The sequence below is a fragment of the Echiichthys vipera genome (assembly GCF_963691815.1).
Source record: "Echiichthys vipera genome assembly, chromosome: 17".
In the NCBI taxonomy this organism is placed as follows: domain Eukaryota; kingdom Metazoa; phylum Chordata; class Actinopteri; order Perciformes; family Trachinidae; genus Echiichthys; species Echiichthys vipera.
In genome coordinates this window covers 27945306-27966882 of record NC_139842.1, presented here as the reverse complement: position 1 = coordinate 27966882, position 21577 = coordinate 27945306, and the positions used below count along the sequence as shown (strand labels likewise).

The 21577-nt window shown below is 42.0% G+C and overlaps 1 protein-coding gene across 1 annotated transcript; it reads right to left on the bottom strand.

Moving 5' to 3' along the window:
- Positions 1-2441: 2441 nt before the first annotated feature.
- pyya (peptide YYa) lies at positions 2442-14510 on the bottom strand (the record flags this gene model as incomplete). Its single annotated transcript, XM_083931845.1, has 3 exons — positions 2442-2466; positions 2580-2660; positions 14323-14510. 3 exons carry the CDS (start codon positions 14508-14510, stop codon positions 2442-2444), a joined length of 294 nt encoding a protein of 97 aa, XP_083787971.1.
- Positions 14511-21577: the final 7067 nt, after the last annotated feature.

Sequence of the window (21577 nt, the reverse complement as noted above, 5' to 3'; positions counted from 1 at the left end):
TAGATGGCATAGCTCCAAAATATTTGATCAAGATTTGTTGACCCCCTATGTGCCTGGGTGTAAAAAATGGATGTAGCATTCCCGACGGGGTCCGTTCTCTCAACTTGATCCAATCGTACTCGCCTACGGGAGTCGCCACCTTGTCTGACTTTGCCTCCGCCTCATTTACTCTTACCAAAAAAAGGGCATGTATGCGATGTTGGGGGGAGGGAGATACGTCCATCCGGCTAACGTATACCTCAGAGGAGAAGTGAGGGCCAGCGGCGAGGTGTCACTCAAGAGGCCACGCCCCTAATTATTCATCAACTTTAACCTCCAGTAAAATAAAAACTAGCCTGGTCCAAAAAAATTCAGCCCCCTCAGTGTTGTCATGGAGCTATGACCTAAACATACAGACTAGAAGGTTTTTTTTGTACCAGGCCTTAAATAGGTTTAATTATGCTGTGGAAATGGCCTGTATAACATGGGGGTCAATGGTGCAAAAATTGCTCTGGGCGCTTCTCATGGGGCAGCCCTCTCACTCTTCATCTCTCCATTAATGCATACAGTATATAGGACCTCTTTGTGCATGTGTGCATATTTGAAGCCTGTGTGTGTGTTAAAAAAACACAACAAAAGAGTGAAAAGTGAATTCCCCCTTGCGGGACAAACAAAGGCATTCTCTCTTTCTCTATTATGAAACTTGCCCCTAGTGGACCCTCAGAAAACTGCAGTTTTTTGCTCTTCCTGATTGGATCAACCAGGAAGTCGCTATGGTGGGGGCTTGGTTCCCACAGATCAGTAGATGCAGCTCTGGTGGTTGTTCCAAGATTCCAGCTTGTGACCAAAGGGGACCAGGCCTTTGCTGTCCGAGTCTCAAGACTGTGGAACTCTCTGCCTATTGAGATCAGATTCACCATAACCTTAACGTTAGGAGCCCAGCTCGAGAGAAGCAACACATACTACTCAAACAAAGGTTAAATGTAAGAAAAGTAAGTTTATTGTTACAAAAGTAATAAAGGGTGGACAAAATGGTGTCTGGAGACAATGCTGCTAATCGTGGCTGCAGGGAGAGAGTGTGGGTGGTAGGTTTAAGTCCAGCAGCGGGTGACAGAAAAGGAGTCAAGGAGGGAGGAGAAACTCCAGGTACACAGTAAAATAGGGCACAACAGGTCTCGGACATAACACTTACCATCTTTTAATTCCCTTCTCAAAACCATAGGGAAGTGTTAATGAATATTTAATTTGTTGGTAGGTTTTATCATTGCACCATAGCCTTTTAATATACCCTCCAATGTTTATGTTTGATTGTTTTCACGATTTCACAGTCTGTTTGGTGTTATATTCCGTTTTTTCTGGAAAGCACCATGTAACTTTGTTAAAGTGCTATAGAAATAAGTAATCACTCACCCATCAGAACTGTTTTTTTTTATGTGTGATTAATGTTGTATGATGTGTATACCGTATACCGCCCGTTGTAGTAAATGGATGGTAAATGGACTTGTACTTATATAGCACCTTTCTAGTCTTCTGACTATTCAGGGCGCTTTCACAGTGTTTGTCACATTCACCCATTCACACAGACAATCACACTGATGGCAGTAGACATCTACATGACATCTAATCTAATCATTCACACCACATTTACACACCCATGTGCAGCACGAGGAGCAATTCGGGGTTCAATGTCTTGCCCAAGGACACTTTGACATGTGGGCAGGGGGAGGTGGGGATCGAACCGCCGATCTCTCGAATGGACGACGACCTGCTCTGAGCCACAGTCGCCCCTAGTAGTGTCTTTTGAGTATGTCAATAAAATATATTAATATTACTATATTAAAAACTACAGTAACCAACCGTTTCAGGAAATTACTGATTCTGTGAGTATGGTAATAATGGTCTTGTAAATAAAACTAACCTGCTGTTAATCATCAGCTAATATTAAAGCGTGAAAACTGTAATGATCCATTATCCAGAGGGATTAAGATTAGGATATAAAACGAATAGACAGTATTATTACATGACTCCCCGGAGAAAACCTTTTTGCTTCGTCAAAAAATGTAACAACACAGTACAGTTTTATTAATTTATTCTGATGTTACAGTAGGAACAGTAAAACAAGAATTTCTTCCTCTTAACAGACATTAGAGGGGCGATGCTCTCTAACACACGCAGTTCCAAGATTAGTAGCTCTGATCTCATAAATATATATATATATATACTGTATATATATATATTTTTTTTTAAATTTCAATAATAAATTATGTACAATTTTATTGTAATTTGAGGGATGCAAGACGGCGACAAGAAAGACAGAGAGAGCTTGTGTTCCGGTCAGTGATGGTCTTCGGTTGAGGCTAGGTTAAGGGGCCAGAGGTCAGAGGCTCATGTCGGCCCCTCCAGGTGTATTGTGGGAGACAGCCAGAGGGAATGCCCGATGAGTAAGCAGAGGGGTGGCGGAGTCACCATACGTAGGAGTCGTCATATCTGTTGATGAACACAAGGAGAAATGTTAAGTTGCTTGTATAAATGATCAACATTAATATAAGTTCATTAGAGGTCACATGACTCCTTCAGCTGATGTGTGTGAGACTCTTTACCTTGATCTCTGGTCTCTGTTGCTGTCGCCGCCAAACAGCAGCTCTGCAACCACATCCTCCTGAGTTGAACGCTTACCATACCTGGGAGAGAGACAAAGACAGCCATTTTTAGCCATTCTAGTGGCATGACTGTTAGATGGATTGCTAGCTTTAGTGTTAGCTTGTTGTTGCTGACCTGCATTTTCTGGTTCAGTAATCTTTGACTGTAGGAGAGTTCTGTCATCATTCACATTCTCTTTGTGCCTTTTAGGAGCCAGGTCAACTTTACTGTTGTTTTAATCTTCCGCTGTTGCCTGTTTATCCAACTTTGCTGTGGATGATAGGTTAATGTGACGTTCCAGTTCTGTGACTACAAACGAGTGCGTAATAACCTACCACGAGAGCAGAGAGGCAAGTGTAATGTAGTGCACCCCGGGTAATGTAGGTTAACTGTCTTGAATCAGAGACAGATTTGGAGAGAAAAGTAAAAGGAGCTTGTGGGACGTCCCGGTAAGCCAAGAAAAGTCTCGTTACGCCAGGGGGTAAAATCTAGAAGTGGGGGTACTACATAACGGTGCGTACTGGCCCACTTAAAGCACTGCTAAAGACCTTAGTGATCCGAGTTTTCCTCAGAAGCCACCATCGTCCAGGGACATTTGTGGTTTTGAGTGAAATGTCTATAATAACTATTGTATGAATTGTAATTTGGTACACATTCATGTCCCTCCTCTCCAGGAACCATCACCTTATCGTGGTGGAGAGGTTTGTGTGTCCCTGTGAACCTGAGGGCTGTGTGTTCTGGAGCCTAGTGCTCCTGGTAGGGTCTCCCATGGCAGAGTGGTCTCAGGCGAGGGGCCCGACTAAGAATGGTTCACAAAGACTCAATGGACAAACGAGGAGCCGGGCCCAGACGGAGGGCTCAGCGGCGAGTGCCTGCTGGCTGGTTTTGCCACGGCGGCCGGCCGGGCACAGCCCGAATAAGTGACGTGGCACCTCCCTCCTCTCCATCCTGTGGGCCCACCACTCGCAGGAGGAACCACTTTGGTCGGGTGCGCTGCTGCACGGGTGTCAGTGAAGGTGAGGGGCCTTGATGGACCAGACACGAGCAGCAGAGGCTAGCTCTGGGGACATGGAATGTCACCTCTCTGTCGGGGAAGGAGCCGGAGCTTGTGCGGGGGGTGGAGCGCTAACAGTTAGACCTGGTGGGGCTTACGTCCACACACAGTCTCGGTTCTGGAACCATACTTCTGGATAGGGGTTGGACCCTATTCTTCTCTGGAGTTGCCCAGGATGTGAGGTGCCGGGCGGGTGTGGGGATACTCACAAACCCCCGGCTGAGCGCCGTGGTGTTGGACGAGAGGGTCGCGTCCTTACGCTTGCGGGTGGTAGCGGGGAAAACTGACTGTTGTTTGTGCATATGCACCGAACAGCAGTTCAGAGTATTCAGCCTACTTGGAGACCCTGAATGGAGTCCTATATGGGGCTCTAAATCCGAGTGGTCATCAGTTATTAGACTTCTGTGCTAGTCACGGATTGTCTATAACTAACACCATGTTCGAACATAAGGATGCTCATAAGTGTACGTGGTACCAGAGCACCCTAGGCCAAAGGTCGATGATCGATTTTGTGATCGTATTCTGATCTGAGGCCATATGTTTTGGACATTCGAGTGAAGAGCGGGGCAGAGCTGTCAACTGATCACCATCTGGTGATGAGTTGGGTCAGAGAATGGGGGAAGATTCTGGACAGACCAGGTAAGCCCAAACGAGTAGTGCGGGTGAACTGGGAACGTCTGGAGGAGGCCCCTGTCCGAGAGACACCTCGGGTGGAGCTTTTCTGGCATCCCTGTGGAGGTTGGGGGCATTGAACCGGAGTGGGCAATGTTCAAAGCCTCCATTGCTGATGCTGCAGCGGTGAGCTGTGGCCTCAAGGTCTTAGGTGCCTCAAGGGGCAGTAACCCTCGAACACCGTGGTGGACACCGGTGGTCAGGGAAGCTGTCAGACTGAAGAAGGAGGCATTCCGGGATATGTTATCCCAGAAGACTCCGGAAGCAGTTGCAAGGTACCGACGGGCCAGGAGGGCTGCAGCCTCTGCTGTGTCAGAGGGAAAGCAGCGGGTACGGGAGGAGTTCGGAGAAGTCATGGAGAAGGACTTTCGGGCGGCACCAAGGTGCTTCTGGAAAACCATTCGGCATCTCAGGAGGGGGAAACGGGGAACCATCCAAGCTGTTTACAGTAAGGACGGGACGCTGGTGACCTCAGCCGATGAGGTAATCGGCGGTGGAAGGAGCACTTTGAGGAACTCCTTAATCCGACTAACATGCCCTCTTTTGTAGAGGCACAACTGGAGGCTGATGGGAAATCATTGTCAATATCTCTGGCGGAAGTCACTGAGGTAGTCAAACAACTCCACAGTGGCAAACCCCAGGGATTGATGAGATTCGTCCAGAAATGCTAAAAGCTGTGGGTTGGGAGGGGCTGTCTTGGTTGACACATCTCTTCAACATTGCATGGAAGTCCGGGACAGTGCCAAGGGAGTGGAAGACTGGGGTGGTGGTTCCCCAATTTAAAAAGGTGGACCAGAGAGTGTGTGCCAATTACAGGGGTTTCACACTACTCAGCCTCCCTAGTAAAGTCTACTCCAAGGTGCTGGAAAGGAGGGTTGGTCCTATAGTCGTACCTCATATTGAAGAGGAACAATGCGGATTCCGTCCTGGACGTGGAATAACGGACCCGCTCTTCACTCTCGCAAGGATCCTGGAGAGGGCCTGGGCGTATGCCCATCCAGTCTACATGTGTTTTGTGGATCTGGAGAAGGCATATGACCGGGTCCCTCGGGAGATACTGTGGGAGGTGCTGCGGGAGTATGGGGTGAGGGGGTCACTTCTGTGGGCCATCCAATCTCTGTACACCCAAAGCGAGAGCTGTGTCCGGATCCTCGGCAGTAAGTCGGATTCGTTCCCGGTGGGGGGTGCGCTTTGTCACCAATCCTGTTCGTGATTTTCATGGACAGGATATCGAGGCGTAGTCGTGGTGGGGCGGGATTGCCGTTCGGTCGGCTGAGGATCTCGTCTCTGCTTTTTGATGGCATCGTCAGTCAGTGACCTTCAGCACTCACTGGATCGGTTCGCAGCCGAATGTGAAACAGCTGTGATTAGGATCAGCATCTCTAAATCTGAGGCCATGGCTCTCAGCAGGAAATCGGTGGACTGCTTACTCCAGGTAGGGAATGAGTCCTTACCCCAAGTGAAGGAGTTCAAGTACCTCGAGATCATGTTCACGAGTGAGGGGACGATGGAGCGTGAGTTTGGCTGGAGAATTGGTGCAGCAGGGGCGATGTTGCAGTCGCTCTACCGCACGGTTGTGACGAAAAGAGAGCTGAGCCGGAAGGAAGGCAAAGCTCTCGATCTACCTGTCAATCTTCGTTCCTGCCCTCACCTATGGTCATGAAAGCTGGGTCATGACCAAAAGAACGAGGTCGCGGGTACAAGCAGCAGAAATGGGTTTTCTCAGGAGGGTGGCTGGAGTCTCCCTTAGAGATAGGGTGAGAAGTTTAGCCATCCGTGAGGAACTCAGAGTAGAGCCCCTGCTCCTATGCGTTGAAAGGAGCCAGTTGAGGTGGTTCGGGCATCTAGTAAGGACGCCCCCTTGGCGCCATAGGGAGATGTTCCAGGCACATCCATCTGGGAGGAGGCCTCAGGGAAGACCCAGGACTAGGATGATATCTCAACACTGGCCTGGGAACGCCTCAGGATCCCCCAGTTAGAGCTGGTTAATGTGGCCCGGGAAAGGGAAGTTTGGGGTCCCCTGCTAAAGCTGCTGCCCCCGGGACCCGACCCCGGATAAGCGGTTGAAGATGAGATGAGAGAGTCATGTCCCTGTGAATGAGTAATCCCTTCAATTTTCAACATTTCAATCAGCCCAATGCTTTTTTTATGACTATATACATGCAAAATGAATGACATTCCCATCAGCCAAATTTTTACTTCATGTTTAATGCTCATGAGAATGCTAACCTTGCTAAACCAAGATGGTGAACATTTTAACATTAAAACTGTCATTTTAAGAATGTTAGTATACTTGCCTTAGCATTTTAGACCCTTAGTCTTGTTTTAATGTAAACCACCAACCGAGCCGCTCAGACTGAGCGTTTCTCCAAATGTTCTTACTGATTTCTCTCATCAAAGTCACTTCCTTTTACTGATTAGATGTTTAAATGCACATGTACAAATATGAAATCTACCTTGTAGATTATCTCTATGTAAGTTAATTCTACTTGAACTTTAGTGGCAATCACCCAGTAAAAGCACCAGTTCTGATCAGTAGCAGTGTCATTATTATGCTTATATCAGCCATTATTGTTTTGTCAACCTGTTTGCGTGTACAATAGCAAATTAATTGAAATATTTAACCATTATTATCGCCCAATATATGCCAAATCACATAATTTTAATATATTGATTTAAAACCTCCAGTAAATCCAATAAAATGACTCTTGATGTTTTGTGTAGCCTCCGAGCAGCAGATAAGCCAGTCCACTGCTGAAAAGGATGATGAGGAGGCCATGACTGCACAATGGACAGGTAGAGAGGATAACAGAGTAAACAATTTGAAGTTATTTCATGTAAGATTAGATAACACACAGCAGAAGGGATGATAGATTATATATGATATCAAAATATTTAGAATGAAGTTAACATTAGGCTATAATTCGGAGGTATGCCAGACTAAACAGAGTTCATTGTGCCGCATAAATGGGGTCATGACATCACAGTGTCCATGCCCTTCTGCCTTTTTATTGCCATGCAATACAGATGAGTCAGATTCTGAGAGAGGAGATAGTGAGACCAAGTATAAATCAAAACAACTGAGCAATATGCCTCATCAATTTTTTTATTTCAAATGTTTTGTTTAAATTTTAAGCCAGCATATTGTTTTAAGTGAAATGGGCTATTGTTTTTTGTTAAATTGTTGACATAATATTTAACTTCTATACATTTCAAACATGTCATGAATAAAATTACACGATAGTAAGAGTCGCCTCATTAATTCAATTTCATGTTTCTACCGGTCTTGGGCCTGAAACTCCCGGGCTTAAAAGTGGTCCCACTCCAGCCCTGATTGAAACCTTGTTGTTGATTGTGGTAGCCCATAGTGTGAATGTTATATATTGTGAGACATTCAAAACGAATGCATATTTTGCCTTCTCTTCTCTGTTTATTAGGGGTGTAAATATTCAACGATCCAAATCTGAAACAGATTTTAACGTTAAAGATGCAACTAATATATCAGGCCCAAATGTATTAATAAATGTAAATGAACTGGTCGATTGCCCAATTAAGAAGTTGTGAACCCATTGACCATACTTTGTTGCTATAGTATGAGTAAGTATTATAAGTATAGTATATTATAACGTTAGAGTAACGTTCAGTGTTGCTATGGTTGCTTGTGAGGAATAACATGGTCGACACGGTTAAGAGTGCACCATCAGAGCTAAAATCCAAAGTAGAACAGCTAGGAAGTTGGCGACTGCACAACAAATCTTATTGAGATGACACGGGAAAGTTGCAGCTAGAACAAGCAAAAACACGTAAAACACAGACACGTGGCTTCTATAGCCTGTTTTGTTGCGCAGAACCTAAGACCTTGCACGGAGTAAAGTCATGTCTTTTGTGACATGTAGAGTTGGTTTGTTCACACAGTAGGCAGAGCATTTTCTGTCTACCGGTGTTTTTTGAAAAAGTAATAAACACAATGACATATTATTCTGAAATGAAACCATTTGTCTTCGATTTTCCCTCATGACTTGACAAACAGGTCACTACAAATGATACTTAATAACGATGTCTAAATGAAGCTTCATGAACCCTTTTCATTATTTTCTGAGACCATTAATTGGAGCTCTTTGTTCAACAAAGGGTTGAAAACACTCTGAATCAATGAATGGTGATTCATTGAGCCCTTTTCTTTAAAACAAGAGCTCCATCTAGTGGCCTCAACAAATACAACTAAAGGTTCATGAAGCTTTATTTGGACATCACTAATAATTAACTCTGTCCTATCCGACTCCTCAGTAAGCAGCTCTGCGATGTGTTTACCCTTTCTGTTTACACTTTAAACTACCCTTTACTGACTGTGCCATTTCCAAGACATACATCACATTGTAGCCCATGTAACTGGATACGTATCAGGGGCCTGTTTCACAAAGCAGGTTCAAAAAACTCTGAGTCTAACCCGGAACTCTGAGTTGATCTACTCTGAGATAGGAAACTCAGAGTTTTCGGTTCCAGAACAGCAGATTTGCGTTAGGTTGATCAACTCAGAGTAGTTTGACCTGGAGTTAAGCGCGTGCACCACAAGTAAAAAAAGACAGTATCAATGGAGCCCTGATTCGACGAGTCACCATGGCAACGGGGAAGCGAAGGGCTACGCTTCAACTGGAAATGGAAATATTAATGCGCTCATACGGAGAGTTTGAGCAGGTTTACTCCGCTGCAGCAGCAAAAGAGAGGGAGACGTGCGGGAGAACATTGCTGCTCGGGTCAGTGCGTAAGTTTAAATGTAGTCCTGTTGCAATCACAGTAACATCACAGGGAAACTGCTTGAGTGGGAGCCTATTCATTTATTTCATTTAAGTGCAACCCCGCGGGGGAGAAGCGCAGCTTAAGATGAAACATAAAAACATTTTTCAAACAGGTAAAATCTCAGCACAGTCTCATGGTGACGCCTCATTTTGAGCAGGTTTTACATCGTAAAGTAAATATTACCGTAAGTGGCTGTTTTTTATACAACATATCAATGTTGTATAAAAAACTCCCATTTGCAAAAAAAACGCAGCGCAACACACAATATCTGCTGTGATATGAAAGCATTACTGGCTGTTAATGTTGGAAATGTAAGGAGGGGTGAGATGGACTGTGACATGAAACGGTGTTGTGCCGTATTCAGCCCCCTCGCATTATAGGTGATATTCTGGATCAGAAGGCAATATAGGAGTAGTTAATATACCGGTAACCCAACTAAAAGCACACACTTTTGAACCTATGAATTGCAAGAAAAGCTGGGATTATATTTAGAAACGCTGAGTCAAATACATTCAGCTTGCTCAAAAGATCCATTTCATTCATTTTGTAATTATGGCTGCAGCATATTAAGGACGTCTATGCGCGGTCTGATAATCATCTCCCGACGAATATTTAATTCTCTTTGCGAAATGCGTCACCTTCATTCACGGGATCGTTATCAAAATGACACGCCATGGTAGTGTAAATATTCACCACTTAATATAATTTCTAATGTAGGCCTACTGAATGACTTTTATACGTTGTATACAAAAACTCCCGTTTGCAAAAAAACGCAGCGCAACACAGAATATCTGCTGTGACATGAAACGGTACCGCTCAAACAGAGAATTGCCTGGAAATGCAAGAACATCTATAATCAATAGTCTGATAATCATCTCCCGACGAATATATAATCATCTGCGCAGTAATGCTGCAGCTTCATCCACGGGATTGTTATCAGAAGGACACGCCATGGTAGTGAAATAGTCGCCACCTAATATAACTTCTAATGACTGATGTTTGCAGTGATTTTCTGAAAAAACTGACGGAACTATAGCAGAACTATACTACGCCAAAACTCGCCCGCTGACTGAATGAATGAGGAAATGAAACACCGTGTGTGGCTGAAAGAGGGCGGAGACAGAGAGAAACTCAAGGTTTTCTGAGAAAAACCAGGTCCCGACCAGGTTAGTTTCAGAGAGCATGTTACCATGGTAACTGACCGAGAGTTTAAGTTACCTCCCTTTGTGAAACAGGCTAGAGTTACCCCTCTCTCTCTGGTTTGAGTTACCTCCCTTTGTGAAACGGAAAACTCAGAGTTTCCCTCATTTCAGGGTTAACATACTCAGAGTTTTCACTAAACCTGCTTTGTGAAACAGGCCCCAGATCGTCTTATAAGGGAGAGAGGCATACCCCTACTGTTTATCCATTTTCTTACCCTGATTGTCTGCTTTTTAATTTATTGGCTTCCTAATGCTTTCATTTCACAGTGAGATTCAGGCTGTGCATACAAGTGTGTGTGTGTGTGTGTGTGTGTGTGTGTGTGTGTGTGTGTGTGTGTGTGTGTGCATTTAATGCCATTGTGTTTAAGAGGGTGCCATTTCCAAGTCTGGATGAGTCTTATTACTATCATGATAAGAAAACCAGGGTTCCAAGAGAGCCGCAGATGCAAAACCATAGAGCCGTTAAAGAGGAAGTTTACTTCCTAATGTGTGTGCTTAAGTGTGTGAAACACCACTTTGCAACACAATCCCGAAAGTGCAACCTGCAGTTCCTCTGTTTTCCCATCCACCACCTGTTTTACCTCCCACTGTGCTCCCAGCACCCAATCTTCTGCTTCGACACACACACACACACACACACACACACACGCACACGCACACACGCACACACGCACACACGCACACACGCGTATGTGAGTGTCTTGCGTTATAGGAAGGCTATCAAACAACTGTGTCTCAGGCAGTGCCACACATCAGGATATAAAATGTTATCCCCCCCTTATAATGGCCCGTCTGTACCCATTTATTTCCCTGAGTCCTGCTGCTCTTATTTTATCTGACTGTTTTTCTCTCCATTTGACAATATTCACCTGTGTTTCCTTATTTCTGCTTTCTCTGTCCATATATTATCCTTTCTCATCTTCTTCCTTTCTTGCTCATTCTATCCAATTTATGGTTTGCAAATTGTGCTTCTCCTGTATTACCTTACATCAGAGTCAAACCGCTTTCCCAAAAACAAATACCAGGCCATCATTTTTTAATTATATATTCTTCTAATTTCATTAAATTCAGAGAAGTGCTTTCACTCTTTATAAACTCATCTAACTAAACTACAACAAAACAAAGTGTATGACAACTATTAACTATTTTATTTTTCAAATTGCATAGGTCTTTGCAGGGAATGTCCTACAAAATTTTTGAATGGACATCTATGGGCTCCTTTCTAGTCATCCGTCCACTAGGGCGCACTCACACCTAAAGGGGCTTTTTACACAACTTGTCATGGTCACCCTTTAACACAGACATTCATACACTGCTGGCAAAGGCTACCTGCCCATCATCTAATCTAATTACTCAAACACATATTCACACACACATGCAAAGCATCAGGAGAAATTTGGGGTGCAGTGTCTCACCCAAGGAAACTTTGACATGTGTCTAATATGAGGGATGTTGATAGGAGATAAAGCACATGAACTAATGGGAGTTTCTTACACAGTCGCTGATGATAAAAAAAAAGGGCTTCATATTTTCATATTCATCCATATTAATGAATTATGCATAAAGTAGTTGAGGCTGAGCCTCAAAGTGAATGTGTAGTTTTAAAACGGACATTTAGCCAAAAAAATGTGTTTTTTTTAAAGTGTGAGTGCACAAGAATTATGCACATAAACATTTGGACAAAGTGGCTTTCATTAAGAAAGTACCCTATTGCAGAAAGTGTTATGAAATAATCCGTTCCGTGTTGGTGGAAGATGGACCCTATTTTTAACCCTGAAAGGGTTAGCAGTGGGGGTGGGTGATGTGGCAAAAATATCACAATTTTATTTTACAGTAAATTTAGCATCACAATTTTATTGCGTTTTTTACATTGATTTTTAATTATTTGCAAGTTACTGAATAGTTCAACCAAAGTATTTCCCTATGTAAAAACATAGCCCTAAAAGAAAAAATATATAACAGAGCGTTTAGGCCAAAGAACCTTTCTGAATATTTTTTAATCAGTTTTTGTAGTTTTGCCAACTTGGGCAAAGAACAATGGACATTTAAGACAATGCTGCCTAAAGCATCTTGTTCCACACATTCTGTGAATAAGTGTGGACAGACAGTGTCGATGCGACAAAATAGTCTGACGCTCACGTGCTGTTAGGACGAGTTTCAATTTCATTTTTTCAGCCATCACTTCCAGCTACTCTCGTCACTGCCTGTAGTTCACTATGATTGGTCGATCGGCGTATCTTTAGGGCGGTGCATTAGGTGGACTAGCCACAGTGTGATTTGGCTGAGGAAAAAAAAATACCTGATGTGTCTGTGCAGAGTAGAGAACCACAGTGGATAGAATGTGCCCTACAGACGGTACTACCATCTCTCTGCTTTGGCAGATCGTCAACATGTTCTGATCCTTCACCATCTCATATCGTCATATCGCCAACTCCTAGTTTGAAGGGTTCTTTCAAAGTGTAAGAGCTGAAAGCAGCTGAAATTAGTTGACATACCGTTGGAGAAATATTGAATCCTGGTGTAAAGCACTAGTATCAGCTTAAACACAATATTAAATTGTAACTTGAAGAATATAAACTCCTCAGACTGCTAAACCCCAAAATATCCAGAAAAAAGACAGATATGACTTCAGTTTTAGCTCCAGCTCTGAGTTGCATGTCTTTAGTAGAGACACCAGTATATTTGTTCATGAATACAGTGCTATGAACTGCAGTATGTAGTTATGCACCAAAGGCACCTGACTGCCTAGATCCATCAGTTTTACAACCAAACGGTGACAGCATCACATTACCCAGCATTTGATTTGATACAGCCCAACCTTCTAACCATTAGTAACCTTTAACACATAGGATCTTTTTGCATCTGCAACTCTCCAGTGAAATGTAATACCTTCTACTCTAAACCAATTGACTTGCTATGGCATTATTATATATAAACATAAATGACCTATTTGGCTTTCATGAATAGGAAAAGAAAGCTCATGAGCCAGACTGCTTCAAATAAAAAAAAAATTCAATTTGACAATTCCATACGAGAGAATTTTATACCTGAGAGCAGCAGACCTTGACTCAGGCCCCGCTAAGTGGATTTGGGATTCTTTCTTGGGTCCATCTGCACAGCTTTTATTGCTCTGGTCCCATTGATTTGGAGGCCTGGAGGTTTTGGAGAGTGGCCAGTAATCTAATCTACTGAGCTGCCATGCACGGGTGAAGGGAGGATGTTAAGGTAGGGGGTGGGGGCAAACATCGACAGAGCTTCAAGCTTAAGTAAGAGCAAGAAACTCACAACTCAGTCGCTGTAATGACTTTGCTCAAACAAAATGAAATATGGACTAAAGGAGCAAACGGGAGGAAGCAAAAACAGCTAACTCAGTTCAGCTGCTGTTACACTTTTATTAGCTTAACACCTTAAAACCCACATATGGTCCATCACATAGAAGGATGATATCTCCATCAAGCTTCATGAGGACCCTCCATATATACATGAAGATTTACCCCAGGGGACTGTGTTAGAATGATGAAGGAGGGAACAGAAAAGGTGAAAGGTATTGTCATCTTTCTTCTTGCTAAAGGGTAAAAAGTCTGACTTTGAAGGTAGAGCAGTGGAGGGATCCCGGATTTATATCTTATCTCCTTGTCTGATTTATCAGGGGGACTAACAAGTGCCCCATTGGTTATTAAAGTTCCCAGGCTACTCATTCATATTTATTAGTCCTTTATGTTGGCTTCAGTGAAGATATAATAAAAATAGGATTCAGCCCTCCTACCCACCCCAAGTTGTACAGTTCCTGATCTAAACCTAACCAAAGAGCTACACCCTTACTTGTGCCATGTATATGTACTGTGTGTGTGTGTGTGTGTGTGTGTGTGTGTGTGTGTGTGTGTGTGTGTGTGTGCGTGTGTGTGTGTGTGTATGTGCTTATGTATGTGAGAGAGTGTGTGTGTATGTGAGAGTGTGTGTGTGAGAGTGAGAACAGACCTCTGCCTGGTGATCAGATTGATGTAGTGTCTCAGGGCGGTGTAGTACTTGGCCAACTCTTCGGGTGGGGCATCTTCACCGGGGTTCTCAGGTTTGGGGGGGTAAGCGTCTGTCAACGTTCCCAGACACACCATCACACACAGCACTACTGCCACCAGCACTCTCCATGGCTTCAGCATCATGGCCATCTGTAAAGGGTCAGCAACATGTGGGCAGTAATGGAAGTTAATTAGCCAAAGTTATTAAAGCAAAACTAGATTTGTCAGAATCTGTTCATGAAAATATCACATCCTATCAATGATGTTTGCTTGAATCAATCACAATACAGCTCAGAAAATGCTAAAGGAAATTGGGAGTGATCTTGGCATAAGGTCTGATAATGAAATTTGTCTTTATTTTCTAATGAAAAACAAAACTTGGTGCGTATCAAACCTTTGCTGAGGGAGGGAATATTCAGTGTCATTTGATTTTCAAAGGAAATCTCTCCTCTGGCTAAGTTGGCTGATGAGTAAATAGAGGTGTGTAAAGCAGATAAACAAGTCAATATGTATCATGTGAAAAGAAAACTCTTCAGGCTGTAGACTGACTTAATGTCAGAATCCCCTGGCTGAGTGCTGTTTAGTTCCTAAGGAACCAAAGGAAATTGATTGCCTTCAGTAAATCCAATTAACACAGCATCAGAGAGCTGGATGGATGTCATGGAATGGACATAAATGATAGTAGATGCTTCGCATGTAAGATGTGTTGATGACACTGCTGTGGCATCTTCATTTTAATTCTAGTTTATTCTGAGGTGACATATTTTGTTTATGTGATATCATTATAAATACTACTAATAACGTTCAGGGATTAAATATTTGTAGGCGGGATAGGACAAGAGGCAATAAAAACTCTAATTTGACATATCTCCAAATCAATAAGAACACATGACACTAAAATGAAGAGTCAACTTAGAGAAGAATGTCATCATCTCTGGTCTGACTGCTCTGTGGTTGCAAAAAAATAATAAAAAAAAACTGAAATAGAATAAAAGCTTGCTAACTTGCCACTCCCCCACTGTTCATAAGTTAAACAGCCTAACATAATCACAGCCATTATGAAATAGTTTTCACTTCACTGTACGCAGTAATATATACCATGATATACCATATTTTATATTTCCTTAACCATCAGGCAGTAACAACAGCTGCAGGTGTTCTTTATTGTTTTGCTACCTCTCACAATAATTATTATTATTCTAGATCTGGTCGAGGTTCTTTCTCCCGCTGTCTGTGAAGGTTTAAGCAAGTAATACGATTTTTTTTGACTGAAAAAGAGCAAGTCAACCACTGTATGTGTCAGCAATAATGCAATGTTAATACAAAACCAGGAGAGACTATCAAGACTTGAAGTGACCTCATCTGGCACACATAGACTTCAGAGCAATCAACCAGCAAAAAAATACCAGAGTTGAACAGCAAAGGATGAGAAAGAAGAAATAGTGGAAAAAATAATGTTTGACAAATATATTTCTGACTCCACAGCTCTCCTCCACTACAACACAAATTAACGGGTAGTTTCTTACACAAACGCTGATGATCAGCAGGCTTTAAAAAAAAGGCTTCATATTTTCATATTCATCCATATTAATGAATTATGTATAAAGTAGTCGAGGCCGAGCATCAAAGTGAATGTGTAGTTTTAAAATGGACATTTAAGTGTGACTGCACAAGAATTATGCATACAGTAGTCCCATACATTGGGAGAAAAGGAAGATGGTAAGAAAAACTGGGGGTGAGCAGACATTACATGACCCTTATAATGATGATTTACTAATGTAACAGTTCAGTAAAATGATGATTTACTAATATAACAGTAAAGTAAAATGATGATTCACTAATATAACAGTTCAGTAAAATAATGACTTTCTAATATAACAGTTCAGTAAAATGATGATTTACTAATATAACAGTTCAGTAAAATGGTGATTTACTAATATAACAGTTCAGTAAAATAATGATTTACTATTATATCAGTTCAGTAAATGATGATTTCCTAATATAACAGTTCATTAAATGATGATTTCCTAATGTAACAGTTCAGTAAAATGCTGATTTACTAATGTAACAGTTCAGTAAAATGATGATTTACTTATATAACAGTAATGTAAAATGATTATTTACTAATATAACAGTTCAGTAAAATGATGAATTACTAATATAACAGTTCAGTAAAATGATAAATTACTAATATAACAGTTCAGTAAAATGCTGATTTACTAATATAACTGTTCAGTAAGCAGTGATACACTGTTGGCTGTTTAGGACAAATGAACAAGAAAGGTAAGAACAGTAAATGATTCCACGTGCAGTACTTTTTGAATTTTGAAGTTGTGATTTATAGTGGCATGGTATGAGTTGCATACTGGCAAAAAAAAAAAATCCCCCCCAATCCTGACATCTGATCCGCACACCTGAGTGACTGTGTCTGCTGACGAGGCTGAGCATCAAAGTGAATGTGTACTTTTAAAATGGACAGTTAGCCAAGTGCAAAATTATAAACAAATTTAAAAACATTTTGATTTGCTAAACCTAACTAAACTAAACATTTGGACAAAGTGGCTTTTATTAAGAAATTAAGAAAGCAGCCCCTTTTGCAGAAAGTGTTACGAAATAATCCGTTTCCATGTAATTTCACTTGTATTCAAGACTTTGCACCGAACAGGCTGCTGATCAAACTATACTGTAAAAATGCAATGACAACGTCCGGATTCGTATTGGAATTTGAATGCGCCCGTCTTATCACAGTGTAAACATGTTCAAACAACAGATAAGAGTGTAAAGACTTACTTTGAGACGACTTAGGAGGTGACAGTCGATGTCGGAACCACAGGTGGTCTCTCAGTGCAGCAGAGGTCTGGAGATGGGTCTGCGGTCTTCTTCGATCAGGTCGGATTCTGCAGGTCTGCTCCTTGTGTCAAACTTCGACACAGGTGATTTATATAGTTTAGCAGCACCAGAGGAGGGCGGGGTTACTCCATTAGTGCGTGCGTGCCTTTGTGTGTGTGTGTGTGTGTGTGTGTGTGTGTGTGCGCGTGTGCATGCGTGCGTGTGTGTGTGAAGCAAAAGCGTGGGTGAAGAAGCCGAATGCCTCAGATGGTGATGATGGAGATATTACGCATCACGCAGTCAGTCCTGTGTTTGATAGTGTTAACAGATGACATTTTGTGCCATGACACTAAAAAGCTGCATCAGTAGTGGAAAAACAAAGAAAAGGGTGGATTTCCGATTTACATCTCCGTCTTCCAGAATATCCAAACTGGGTCCCAGTTGTCGTCCACCCCTGCAAGACTGCAAAATATGTTATGAAAACAAAAACAAAACAACACAGTGAATTAATGTCAATCTACTAAGTCTACAGGAAAAATTCATATCCATAAAACTAATTTCTCCAAATCTCGGCCAAACTTTAAGCCCTTCAAAATTGAATTTCAAAACTATTTTGAGTCTATCCAAATTATTAATATTAAGAAATGTACATATACTGCTGATATATTACAAGATTTGTTTAAGAAAATGTAATAACTTTTTAATTTAAGCTCTTTGGATGTATCTATTTGTGCTTTATTTATTGTTTCATTTTCTGCCTGTTTATTTTATTGTGTATTTAAGTACTCTCTCTCTTCCTAACTGTACTTATGTTATGTCATTATAAGATTGTAATGTTCATTGAAAAGAGAAATGATTGCCTTATAAATACAATTTTCTTCCTTGTCAAGTATGATGCTGATATGTTCTACAAATGATTGTACTATGATATTTGTGAAAATATGAAAATAAAGTTAAAAAAATAAAACAACAGCAAGACTGCACAATTCACCTTTAGCTGCATATTGACCTACGAACTCAAAAGGAGAAAAAACAATATCTATATGTAAAGTCTTTGAAAGATCACCAAATCAAATACTTAATTAGAAAGCTTTAGCTGGCTGGAGAGGTGCCAGTTCATCTCCTGGGCACTGCCGAGGTGCAGTTGAGCAAGGCACCGAACCCCCAACCGCTCGGGGCGCCAGTCACTGGCAGCCCCCTCGCTCTAACATCTCAAGGAAAACACATAACAATGATCCTCTGCAGGACAAGTCCAGGAGCAGGCTGGAGCTCTGCCATTTTTTTCACACAAGCCATAATGTCATCATTAAGTTCACAAGATGTGAACAACCCACAGGTTCTGAGTTCCAAGCTGCAGCATCTCGAACTCAAGTGACCGCCCACCATCCAGAGGAACATTAATAAACACACTCCTACCTGCATGGTATGAAGTAAATAAGAAAAACTTATTCTGTGCTTGCCAGTGTGTCAAAAGTTGCCATAACCTCTGATCAAAGGAAGTATCACTCAAGATCGCTATATCACAGTCACATGCCAAGTCTGGACGTGGCGCTGTAACTGCGACAGAAATACACCGACAACGGAGAAGAAGAGACGGGGGGACGCTGTGTAGAATACTAACGACGGAGAGTTTCTTTCCAAATCTGGAGACTTCCCAAATCCTCCTCCATCCTAGAGAGAAAATCTGTCGACTCTCTCTGGTGTTATTGGAGACTTGTGTGGTGTTTGGACACTCTGATTCACAAATTTCCTTTGTTGAACAGAGAGCTCTATTTAGTAGACTCAGAAAATAATGAAAGTAGTTCATGAAGCTTCATTTGGACAGCACTGCTTTTCAGACCTTCTTAGCAACTTTATTTATAAAAAAGCTATAAAAAATACTTATTCAGATCAATGGAGAAATGGGAGAAATAAATGGTAGGCCTAATTCATTCCCATGCATGTGACTGAGGGCGCACTCACACTGTCGTTCTGTACCAGGCCAAAACCGTTTTTTCAGCTAAAGCCTAGTACGTTTAAGCAGTGTGAGTGCACCCGTTCCGCGCATAACAGCCGTCAACATCGGCATTTATCAATTTGGACGTGAGCGTGAGCTACGATCGAATCTCACGTCTGGTCTGAGATAGTGTACGCACATTTGAGCCTGTGTATTTGCGGTGCCGCACAGCAAAATCTGGCTGAAAATAATGAACAAACCTCAGCTGTCTTGAAGCATAAGCAGTCACATATTAAGAACAGTTAAAAACGGATTCTTAAAACGAATTAAAAAAATAAAAATTGTGGTTGGAGCAATTGATCATACTCATGTGCGTCTGAAGGCACCATCCATGAAGGTTTACGCATTCATCAATCGCCAAAACTACCACTGGTTACAGGTGGTACAGGTGATTTGTGATGCCAAGCTGTTGCTTTTAAACGTGATGACCAGGTGACCAGGGGACACACACGATTCTTTTATATTTCAAAACAGCTCGGCCCCAACATTGTGAATGAATGTGTTGGCGCGTGGCTGCAGCGAGACGCACTGCAGAGCCAAACTCATCTCCTCGGTTGGTGGCTACCTTCGATAAATTGCATTAAATCAAACAAGGTATCAGATGATTAACATCTTGGTATGGTTCTTCTAGATGACAAAGGTATTCTCTTATGGAATACCTGATAAGCCCGCTGGTAAACCCCGCTACAGAGCAAGAGCGCCGGTGTTGTGCCGTATTCAGCCCCCCTGCCGTGAAATGCACCCCCTCGCGTTATAGATGATATTCTGGATCAGAAGGCTGTTGTTTCGACCTATAGGAGTAGTTTATATACAGCTAACCCACAACGGTCAGAACATTGGTTACTTACAGTCTTTAAACTATTTTAAGAGTTTAAAATCACAAACTTGGATAATAGCGACCACAAAACAACACCCTTTTGTATGTTCTGTGAAAATATACTGCAGCCATGATAACAAAATGAATGAAATGGATCTTTTGAGCAAGTTCAATGTATTTGACTCAGCGTTTCCTAAATATAATCCCAGCTTTTCTTGCAATTCATATGTTCAAAGGTGTGTGCTTTTAATTGGGTTACACCTGTCCAACAGTGCGCACAGGCGCACTCGGGTCACAGTGGAGCGCTGCCGTTATTCTTTTCAATACAGCGTTTTTATGGGGCCCTTTTATTCCACTCTTAAGCCTGACAAAAAGCACATCTTTATTTTGCTCCATCTCGGATGTCAGGATGACGATCTGTGTGTCGGAAAAATTTCTTTTCTAACCTGCGTTCCTTCTCTCCGTGTTTGACCTCAGTGGGCGAGGCCTCCGAAACAGGAATATTTAGGGGCGTAACATGTTAAAGACGATCGAATTCAGCCGCAGCATTTATCAAGGCCCGCTCATTCATACGCTGATATTGGTCAGATAGGAATGTTTCATAAATCACGCGTGGGTCCTTTCCTACGACCAATTCTGCGCTAAGATCTGCGCCCGTTTTCACGCAAGATTGATAAATGAGGCCCTATGTGTCTATATGACGCGGCGGGGATTAGAGGTTGGAGGTAGGGCAATGACTTCATCATTTAACAAAGTATGCAGCTTCGCTGTCCAGATGATGATACTTTACCTGCACATTGATGCTATGAGTTGACTTTCTATTCACAAAGAAGCCTCATGTTCTAAAGGTGCATTGATTGGGACATGTGTACAATCAATCACACCTGAGTTTGGGAAATCCTATAAATGGATTAGAGAACTATAGAATGTTAGAAATGCAAAGGTGTAATACACCACACTGGCCATAATTCCACAACCTTTAGTGAATCCTCTCTGTCTGTATCATTCATGTCTCATCAATGCATGTTACTAATTAAACTTCTTCCCCGGAGTTGTTTGTGCTTTGTCGTCTCGCAGGTCTCTGCTGATCGTGGTGGTGTCTGCTGCCATGGTCTAAATTAAACTAAACTATAATTAATTTGAAAGTCTTGTTCTTTATCTTTCACATTCAGCCTGGAAAACTGTGCAGTCAATTATACTTGTTATAGTGTACCGGGCTCCTGGTCCGTACTCTGAATTTCTATCTGAATTCTCAGAGTTCCTGTCAAATTTAGTCCTTAAATCTGATAAAGTAATCATTGTAGGAGGTTTTAATATTCATGTGGAAGTTGTTAATTATAGCCTTAGTACTGCGTTTATCTCTCTACTAGATTCGAATGGTTTTAGTCAGAGAGACTGTTTTAATCACACCCTCGACATTGTTTTGGCTTATGGTTTGGAAATCAATGACTTAATAGTCTTTTCACAGAATCCTATTTTATCAGAGCATTATTTAATAACTTTTGAATTCATATTACAGGACTACTCACCTCTGGGCAAAAGGTTCTACACTAGATGTTTATCTGATAGTGCCAT